Source organism: Arachis duranensis, chromosome 5 (genome assembly GCF_000817695.3).
Source record: "Arachis duranensis cultivar V14167 chromosome 5, aradu.V14167.gnm2.J7QH, whole genome shotgun sequence".
Lineage (NCBI taxonomy): Eukaryota > Viridiplantae > Streptophyta > Magnoliopsida > Fabales > Fabaceae > Arachis > Arachis duranensis.
The window spans coordinates 53,445,022-53,455,767 of record NC_029776.3 but is presented as its reverse complement, the minus strand read 5'-3'; the positions used below and the strand labels follow the sequence as shown (position 1 = coordinate 53,455,767).

General features: G+C 34.5%; 1 protein-coding gene across 2 annotated transcripts; it reads left to right on the top strand.

The window, feature by feature from the left end:
* The first annotated feature begins 1,408 nt into the window (after nucleotides 1-1,408).
* On the top strand, nucleotides 1,409-6,709 carry LOC107489523 (probable methyltransferase PMT4). Of its 2 annotated transcripts, none has more exons than XM_052262347.1 (10): nucleotides 1,409-1,533; nucleotides 1,751-2,543; nucleotides 2,689-2,824; nucleotides 2,942-3,182; nucleotides 3,438-3,663; nucleotides 3,829-3,985; nucleotides 4,094-4,395; nucleotides 4,832-4,964; nucleotides 5,423-5,629; nucleotides 6,381-6,709. In XM_052262347.1, exons 2-9 carry the CDS (start codon nucleotides 2,032-2,034, stop codon nucleotides 5,570-5,572), a joined length of 1,857 nt encoding a protein of 618 aa, XP_052118307.1. In that variant the 5' UTR covers nucleotides 1,409-1,533; nucleotides 1,751-2,031; the 3' UTR covers nucleotides 5,573-5,629; nucleotides 6,381-6,709. The 2 variants fall into 2 exon arrangements, with proteins under 2 accessions (XP_052118307.1, XP_052118306.1); XM_052262346.1 differs by having other exon boundaries at nucleotides 6,375-6,709.
* The last annotated feature ends 4,037 nt before the right edge of the window (nucleotides 6,710-10,746 follow it).

Below are 10,746 nucleotides of genomic sequence, written 5' to 3'. Positions count from 1 at the left end.
TCTTAAGATGTTTGCACCTATTCCTTTTTGGAGAGGAAAACTCTTCAGTGCACTAACAGACCATGATGTTTGGAACATCCCTGATAAGCTGAGACACAGGTTTTATTATGCCTTTGTCTTAAGAAGGCTATTTGCCTATCGAGATGAGATCCTCTACACCAGAAATAACTTTAACATTGTTGGTTATTCAAAGATATGGCCAACAAATGAGAAACACTGTCTCAACAATCTAGCCAAACATCTCACCTTCCACAACAACCCTAATGTTGATGTTCTCACAGGAGCCATTGAAGGACTCTCACTTCCATCAGAAGAGAAAGCTTCCTCTTCCAGGACCATACAAGAAGAATTAAGAGAATTCCAATCTAATTTTCTTGCTTCATCTGTGACTTATCCTACCCCGCCACTCCACCAGAATGAACACCCATGGAATTCTCCTCTTGTAGATCAAGCCACGTATGGCTATGACGATGAAGAACCAGGATCAAGGGTCTATCCACTACTGCCAAGCCCTACATATGTGGATGCTGGAATTGAAGATGATGACACTGAGAATCAATACACAGAAGGACCACATAACCTTGTGGATGATATTGATGAACATAAGCCCATTACGAAATACAGTCCGTGAAGAATGGGACCCAGCAACAACCATGATGTCCAAAAGTAATTATGGTATTTTGTCTTTTATAATCATGTAAAATATGGTGTGACATAAAGTAAGTTTGTCCTTTCATAATCATAAAAAAGAGTGATGTGAGATAAAGTTGTCATGATGTAACCAAAGATAAGATTCCTTCTTATCTCTTAGTAGTACAGTCCACGTGTCTGTATTTGAGTAGTTTGCTTAAAGTTGTTTGTCTTGTTGTAATGATGGATAAGATTCTTTCTTATCCTCCACTACCCAAGAGCCTCTATATATAGAGGGCTCTCCCATTGTAAAAATCAGAACATGATCTTTCAATATAACCATTGTAAGATATTCACCATGAATACTCTCTAAATCTCTCTCTCTCTGAAATCTTGAGTCTCCAAATATGCTTATCTTTGCTTACTAGTTTCACGTATGCTCTAGGCTTGCCTCATTCTTGAGGATCCTGCCTATCAGAAATGAAACTGATCCGATCCATGAGAAGTTCCAGTATTGGAAAGAAAGAACATATCGGCATCCATGACGCTCTTGTCATAAGGTCCCTTGAATCCCCAATTGAGATGAGTTTAGTGGGAAATCGGGATAGAGATGACAAGAGGTATTGGTCCCTTGGTATGTTCTTTCAAAAGTACGTCTGGATGCACCCCGTGCTCAAATAATTAAAACTTTAATAAATGTTTTTTTTTTTGTTGTTTTCTTTTTTGGATCTGATTTAAGAATGATTGTTGGCATATAAATTGCAAATGCAGACAGAGCCAGCAAAACATACAGAGGAAGAAACTGCACTCACAAGCTTCCCCAACCCAATTTGCTCTTTCAATCTCACTATTCTTCTTCTCCTTCTCCTTCTTCATCTTCTTTAACCAACACCAACTTCTCTGGTACTAACTCTATAAACCCTAATTCCCCGTTCTCTCTCTCTCTCTCTCTCTCTCTCTCTCTCTCTCTCTCTCGGCTTTTAACACCTTTGATCTGATCTATTTCATTTTGTTTGTTTTGTTGGAGAGTTTCATTTTTTAATGATAGGAGTGCAAAATGTGAAATGCAGTGCGTTGATTATTAACAAAGTTAATTAATCTCTTTGAATTTGTGTTGCAGGGATCTGATTGGTTCAATCATAATTGCGTTTGATTCAGAATTCGGTACATTTTTTTCTTTTCCGAGTTGTTTTGCTTTTGATGAACCCATTCCTCCGTTATTGGGGTAGGAGTGTGAGCTATTGTTTCAATGCTTGTTGGGATAGTGAGGATTCATGGTAACATATGTAGCAGTAGAACCTTCCATGTTATAACTGGCTTTGGGTTTTGCTGCTGTTGGGATTTCGTGCTGGCAGAATTTACAATTTAGGGAGTGTTTTGAATCAGTTTAAGGGTTTGGACATGAGAAGCTCCTGGTTCAATAAATTGTTCATAAAAATTGGCTCTAGACAACCAGTGAGCAGGCTAATCCTGTGCCTGATCATTCTGCTCGCGCTGATTGCAATTTTCGGTTCATCTTCTGTGGGCATTATTGATCCAGCGGCTCACGTTCCTGCATCTCTCATTTATACTAACTATAGGAGGATTAAAGAACAAGCAGCGGTTGATTATTTGGAGTTAAGATCTGTTTTAGTAAGTGCTGCTGGGAATAGAGAACTCAACCTTTGCAGCAAGGAAAGTGAGAATTTTGTCCCTTGCTATAATGTATCGGCCAATTTGTTAGCGGGGTTTAAAGAAGGTGAGGAGTTTGACAGGCATTGTGAACTTTTGGTTGGCACTGAGAAGTGTTTGGTTCGTCCTCCTAAGGAATATAAGATTCCCTTGCAATGGCCAGCCAGTAGGGATATTATATGGAGTGGAAATGTGAAGATAACCAAAGACCAATTTCTTTCATCTGGAAGTATGACTAAAAGGTATAACTTTTTCTTAGCTGCTAGTGGTTGAACTTTTCCTTTGGCTAAAACAATAATTCGGACAAGGGCTATAATAGATAATATCTTGATTGGATATTAACTGCTACGGTTTTAATATCTCTAAATTTTTTCAATAAATGTATAGGTTAATGCTACTAGAGGAGAATCAAATTGCTTTTCGCTCCGAGGATGGACTTATCTATGATGGGGTAAAAGATTACTCCCGCCAACTTGCAGAGCTGATAGGGTTGGGAAGTGACAAAGAGTTTCCTCAAGCTGGTGTAAGTCTTCCATAATCTTGTCATCACAAATTTGTTTCTTTCGAGGACCATAATGTCTGAGATGGCCAGTTTTCTGCAAGGTTTGTCTCTTATCTTATATTGATTACATTATGGCAGGTACGCACCATACTAGACATTAATTGTGGGTTTGGTAGCTTGGGAGCTCATTTCTCATCACTCAACTTAATGGCAATGTGTGTTTCGGGGTATGAAGTGACTGGCAGTCAGGTACAGTTGGCTCTTGAGCGAGGCCTTCCTGCTGTGGTTGGGAACTTTGTTGCAAGACAGCTTCCGTATCCGTTGTTTTCGTATGACATGGTTCACTGTGCTCAATGTGACATCATTTGGGATGAAAAAGGTGATGGTGTATTGTTATTGCTGATGATAGAATGGGTTAAATTTGGCATGATTTATGAATGAATATTTTTGCATTTGATCCATGTAGCCAATGGTACCTAGTGGGGCAAGACTTAGCTGTTAGACTTTTAATGAACTGTAAAACTTTTGTTCTTGCTTCCTTTGGAGTAGACTTTCTATGATATTTAGGTTCTGTATGAACTGCTGCTGCCTTTAATTTTACATTTTTACTCTAACATGATATAGGATTTGACAGATGGGATGTCCCTTATAGAAGTTGACCGTGTTCTTAGACCTGGTGGATACTTTGTTTTAACCTCACCTAATAGCCGGCCACAAGGAAGTTCATCACGGGAGAAAAAGAGAAACATGTTAACAACAATGGGAGACCTGACCCAGCAACTTTGTTGGATTCTTCTAGCTCAGCAGGATGAGACATTCATCTGGCAGAAGACTGCTGATGTTCATTGCTATGCATCTCGGTAAATATAGTTGAATTATTGTAAATGCTTTATTTATTTTATGATAACATACTAAGCAATGTTTATTTGAAATTACTGTATCAACTGCTATTGGCTTGCTTCATGGATCAGTTTAGTAGTTTATCACGATGACTATTTTTAGTGACATGGTTCCTTATGCTGTAGCAAGAAGCATGCTATTCCGCTATGTAAAGAAGATGATAATGATCAGTCATATTATCAGCCTCTTGTACGATGCATAAGTGGTACCTCTAGCAAGCGTTGGATTGCAATACAGAATAGAACATTGGAATTGAGTTCAGATGAGCTTAACATCCATGGAAAGTATTGTTTGTAAAAAGTTTCAGCTTATTTGATTCAGCATCTCTTACCTTCTTTCTCATTTTGCACTGCTTTTCCCTTTCATTGACCTCCCTTGGTCTTAGCAGGAGTCGAGCCTGAAGAATTTTCCGAAGACTTACAATTCTGGAGATCAGCTACCAACGATTATTGGTCTTTGCTTACACCTCTAATTTTCTCTGACCATCCAAAGAGACCAGGAGATGAAGATCCATTGCCACCATTTAACATGATACGCAATGTAATGGACATGAATGCTAATTATGGTGGTTTGAACAAAGCCCTTATGGAGGAGAAAAAAGCAGTTTGGGTCATGAATGTAGTTCCTACTGGGGCTTCTAATACACTTCCTCTTATAATAGATAGAGGTTTCCCTGGTGTAAAGCATGATTGGTAAGTTGCTGTTTTCTATGTAGTCTGATAGTTGTTGAGCGGCTTAGACGGTTTTTTTATATAATTGATTGAGAGTAAGACCTGTGGGGGAAGATAATATCACTAAACCTTGTTTAATGTTTATTGTTTACCTCGTTAAAGTGTTACCTTACACATTTGGCTACTCGATTAAAAATGTCAATGACATCGGTGGTATTAACTGGGGGGAAAATTCTTTTTGGAAAAATTCCTCTTTTGAGACTGAATTCGGGAATGGAGTGTGGCACGCATGCAAGTACTTGATCTCTTGCCTATTTGACTTTGATAATTGCAAAATCTATTTCTGAAGAACATACACCTATTTTTATGTTCCATCTTTAAATTCTTTTTGCCAGAGCCATTGATGACAAATGTTAAATAAATTGTTCAAATTTTTGATGTGCTGATTGATGTTTAGGTGTGAACCATTCCCAACCTACCCCCGGACATATGATCTGCTTCATGCGAATGGACTGCTCTCTCATCTTTCTTCAGAGAGGTGCACCATGATAGACCTGTTCTTGGAGATGGATAGAATACTGCGTCCAGAGGTACAAAATTTAATATCATGATTACATGTTATCGAACTTTCGATGTGATAATTCCGTGATTGCTCTATGTAACACCTATCTGATTTTTGCTGTAAGTTTAGTTCTTGAAAGATACATACAACATAACACCTATCAGATTTTTGCTGTAGGTTTAGTTCTTGAAAGATAATATGACATGATTTTGTTCCTTCGGAAAAATGTGGCATCAGATAAATTATCGAGTTCATCAAAAATGAAGGATCAAATAGATATTAAATGCATCTTTTAAGAACCAAAGTGATTTCAGTTGTGTTTGTTAGGGATTAAATCGATGTCACATGTAATTTCAAGGACTAAGTTATGTCAAAAATCTTTTAGGTGCAAAATTGATATTGTGTGTATCTTTGAGAGACCAAATTGTTAGTTAAGTGTTCCTTTTCAAGGCTAGTCTGTGGACAAGCTGTTACATGTGTTGGTAGGGATGGATTATTCTTACTGATAAACTTGGAGCTATTGAGATGGCTCGTTCACTTGCATCACAAGTACGATGGGAGGCGAGGTTAATTGACCTTCAGAATGGCAGCGACCAGAGGCTACTTGTTTGCCAGAAACCATTTCTGAAAAAATGATTGAGTTGACACCAATATGTTTCAATTTGGTGTATGAACATTGTTTTCTAGGCTCTGGTAATTCTTCTAAACCTTTTACCTTCTGAGGGTAACCTTTGATTTTGCATTGGACTTGGTTTTGATCCTTTAATCTCTTGTAGCATCTTATATATTTGTCTGATTAATATATTAAAATTCAATAATCTCTCTTTAGATTAGATTAGATTAGATTAGATTAGATTAGATTAGATGATATTACACACTATACACTTTGAATTGTGATGCCTACTCCAAACTCTCAGAGTATAGTATAATGTGTACAAAGGAGTTCGTTGTCATATTTTATAAAATACAAGGAAGCCGAGGTTAATGTTTATATTTAAGATTTTATTATTTTGTTAGTTTCTATAGTTTTGTCCAACTTTAAATTACGTCCTTAGAGTTTAGAAATTAAAGTTTGTAATTGGGTCCCTATAATAAACAAAAATTGTAATCAAATCCTTATTAGTTGTTATTCTTTTTTTTTTTAAATAATATTAGAATATTTGTCTTTAGAATATTTCATAATTTATCTTATATCAAACACAAAAACATTCCAAAAATATTTTGTATTTTTTAACAAAAAATAGTTTGAGGGGACTTAGTTGAAAATTTTTATCTAATACAAAGATTCAATCACAAATTTTTAAATTATAATACCCAGTAGAGTAATTAAGCCTATATTTAATAAATGAAGAGGTATCGTGTGTAACATTGCTTAATTTTAGAAGGAATCAATATACTTTACATTAAAAATCAATAATTTGTCCATTGCTTGTTTCAGTTTCAGAGAATGCATTGTTTTGTTGGCACAGCTTGATTGTATATACTGCCGAGAGTCCTGACAAATTGAAGCTGTAGATTTTGAAGGTTCCGTTGAAGTAACGCATATTCTTTTTTCATTTTTTATACTTCGTTTTTTTTTTTCCTTTTGATTAAAGGTGTTTGTAGTAATTCATTCGTTTAATTTGTTAGCAATTTTTTGTTTCTTTTTCCTGCATCATGCCGTTTACTCTTATACCTATCACTGATCATAAAATCCTTCTGTCGAATAGACACTAATTTTTGAGGAAGAATGTGAAGTGCCACGAAATTCAGAGAATGAAATTGATTGTAGCAGTTTTGTGTGTTTTTTTTTTGTTTTTGTTTTTGTTTTTGTTTTTGTTTTTGTTTTTCTTAATGATGAGCTTTAAATTTACATTTTATCTAATTCATTTCTTCTATACTCATTTGTTCAATTCCCGCCAACAGATTATAAAATGAAAAATAGAGCTTATATTTAATATCCTAAATCTGTTGCTAACTTTTTTATTATCGACAAATGTCTTTAGGACATCTGTTAAGTAGTTGAACTTGAATGCCTTTATCTCTATCTTTCTTCCATTCTGATTTGATTATAATTTAAATAGATAGTAGCTAAGAATTAGTTATTTGATGTTATCTTTATTTTTATCAAATAGTCATTTTAAAAAGCTGTGCTCAATGAATTGCTGCGTTAAGTCACAATGCTCTCTGAATTTTGATCCTAGATTTAAAATGATTCTTGGAATTTCAATTACGTCAATTTGGATCTTGACCTTTAGTTTTGCGAGTCACATTAAATTTTCAAATGTTTTCTATTAACGAGGTGTTGACGTGGACAGTAGAATATGGTTCTAGTAACATATGATATATCAACGTGGATAGTAATGTCACGTGTTATTTGTTCATGTGTCACTTAATATTCCAAGTGACTTCAATTGGAACATGATTCATTTTAGTCTCTAAAAGTTAAAGTCATGTATCAAATTAGTCTCTTAGCCAATCTTTCTTATATTTCGTCTATTAAATTTAAAATTCTTAAAATTTTATATCTATTAACTTTTTGTTCTATTTTTCACATGTTCTTAAAAAACAAAAGTTTTTATAAAATATTTTTAAGCTTTAAATTTATATATCTATATTTTTATAATAATTTGATGTTATTAAATTTGACAATATATAAATATATTATTTGAACGGGAGAATTATATAATTGACTAAATTTTTTTTTTTGGTCCAAACATGTGTATTTTGTAGAAAATAAAAATTTATTTAAATCTTATCTAACTTCTTAAGACTATTATCACTTATTAGTCTATAAAAAGGACCACATGTAAAGCTCAATAAAAAAGATTTGTTTGAAATATAGTTAACCACATAAATTATATTATCTTTTAGTTAGACATTAATATCATTTATTATATTCTTTATTTTTCATATCTTTTAAATTCATTTATAAAATCAAATATTTGCAGTGTGATCGTATACCTTTATTTTTTAGATAGAAGGGCAGTTTATTCTTTTTCAATTGTCTTCTCACTGACTTTTGTTTCTGAACCTGTTATTTTACTACTTCTCAGATGAATAGCCTTGCATTCTTTTCTTGGATTAGACACTGTGTCACTAGGAAGAGTATTAGGAGACTTCTTAGGTGCTTGCTTGCTCAATTGACCCACATGAATCTCCAGATTTCTGAGTGAAACTCTAGTCTCCTGCATAAAGCTATGAGTATTCTTGGAAAGTTCTGCAACAATAGACTCCAAGTCAGATGATTTCTGAGGCTGAGAAGGTGCTTGTTGTGGTTGAGAGGGCTGAAACTGACAGTTGTTAAAGTTGTTCTGATTGAAATTGCCCTGAGAGTTATTGCCAAAATTCTGTTGCCTCTGTGCTTGATTTTTTCAACCAAAATTACGATGATTCCTCCACCCCGAATCATAAGTCTTAGAGAATGGATCATAGGGGGTCTAGAGGAATTGCCCATATAATTGACCTGTTCACGGGAGAATTGGCTATAATCACAACTTTCACCTTAAGAGAAGCCACCACTCATGTCATAAGATTTATCTTGAGTATTGAAAGCTGAGACTTGCATTCTACTCAAGTGCTAAGTAATAACATTAATCTGTTGAGACATAGCCTTGTTCTGAGCAAAAATTACATCCAAAGCATTCAATTCCATGACTCCTTTTCTCACAGAGGTCCTCTCAGAAGAATATAGATATTGGTTGTTAGCAACCATCTCGATCAAATTAAGATCTTCCTCAAGAGTCTTTTTCATGTGAAGAGACCCGCCTGCAGAATTATCCAGAGATATTTTGGCGGCCTCAGTAACTTCATCATAGAAAATCTGTAATTGAATCCAGTCTGAAAACATATTTGGAGGACACTTTCTGAGCATCATCTTGTACCTCCTCCCAGGATTCATAAAGAGACTCACCCTTTCTCTGCCTGAAAGTCTAAACATCAGTCCTTTAGCTTAGTCACCTTCTGAGGTGTAAAGAACAAGGTTAAGAATCTATTAACAAATTTATCCCAAGTATCCAAGCTTTCCTTGGGCTGTGTATCAAGCCAATACTTGGCTTTGTCTCGTAGAGTAAATGGAAGGAGAAGCAACCTATAAACATCCAGATGAACTCCATTTGTTTTCATGAAGTCACAAATCTGCAGAAAATTAGAGATAAACAAATTTGGGTCTTCCTACGGGAATCCATGAAACTGACAATTATGTTTCACCAAAGAGATGAGCTAAGGCTTTAACTCAAAATTATTAGCAGTTACAGGAGGTACAATAATGCTATTACCATAGAAGCTGGGGTTAGGAGCAGTGTATGAGTCCAGTATCCGTCTTGGTTGCTCAGGCACATTAGGAGCATTGAGAACATGAGGATTAACAACATTGTTGGTGTTATTTGGATCCATAGTATCTCCTTCGATTTTCTTCTCAAAATTATCCTTGAGATTCTCAGTGGCTTTTTAAGCTCTAGCCTATTGTAAATGCCTTCTCAAAGTTCTCTCAATCTCAAGATCAAAGTCAAGAAGAGTTTTATTGTTCCTGTTCCTACTCATAAACAAACAGAAAATAAAGAAAAGTGGGAATCTCTACGTTATAGTAAAGAGAATTTTCAGTGAGCTAACTTGAGTAAAGGAAATAAATAAAATAAAACAATTAAACACCCCAAAATTTTTGAAAATAATCAAAGTAAGTAAACCAATAAATTTGAAAATTAATTAAGGACAAGTAAGGTAATAATTTCAAAAATAATAAAAAGAAAATAATTATGAAAAAATAAAATTTAACAACTAAGGGACACCAAACTTAATTTCATAAATTAAGGGAAATTTTGTTTTTTTTTTAAAGAAACTAAAGTAAAATTTTCAAAAATTCAAAGTTAAAAATACTTAAAATTAAAACTAGGGACGTCTAATCTAAGAAATTAAATAACGGGTAGTTGTCAATCTCAGTCAATCACCGGCACAGGTGCCAAAAACATGGTGCGAATTTCAAAAACCACAAACTATCTGACAAGTGCACCGGGTCGTACCAAGTAATACCTCAAGTGAGTGAGGTTCAATCCCATGAGGATTGATGGAGCAAGCAACAATGGTTGAAGGATTCACTTAGTCAGACAAATAGAAAACAGTGTTTTGGGTTCAATTTGCATTAAACAATAATTCAAAAATTTAGAGAGCAAGTAGTAAATTTGGGGTGAAATCTTTGTGAGAGAACAGTTAAGGTTTCAGAGGTATTTATTTTTCTAGATTAATCTTTCTTATCAACTATTTTAATCATGCATGATCCTATCTATGGCATACTCTAATTGACTAAACCCTAATTCCTTAGTAATTTAGTCTCCTCTAACCTACTTAATTGCCAATTCCTTGTTACTTAATGTAGATTAAAGGCTTAAGTCCAATTCTAGTTTATTAGCCATAAAAACCTTAATTACCCAAATATAAGAGAATTATATGTCACATATCATGGTAAGTCCAAGTAATTAGTGATTTAGGAGGAATTATTTGTAAGCTAGTATTCAAGTGAGTTAACTTTTCCAAGAATCAACAAGAATTCATGTAGAACAAGAGTTATTTTCCAATACACTCTAAATTTTCGAACCTATTCTGGAAAATTGAATTATTATTTTATTTTAATTAAACTGTTAATTAAGTTCGGTTCTTACATCCTCTGCTCCTAATTAGAAATTTTGTCTCCAAGGTTTAGGATTTACCTGAGAATAACTCAGGATAATCTTTTCGTATCTCAGATTCCAGTTCCTAGGTATGCTCTTGCATTCCAGCTCTCCTCTAGGCTACCTTCACCAATAAAACTTCTTTCTTGCGTAACTTCTTCACACTCG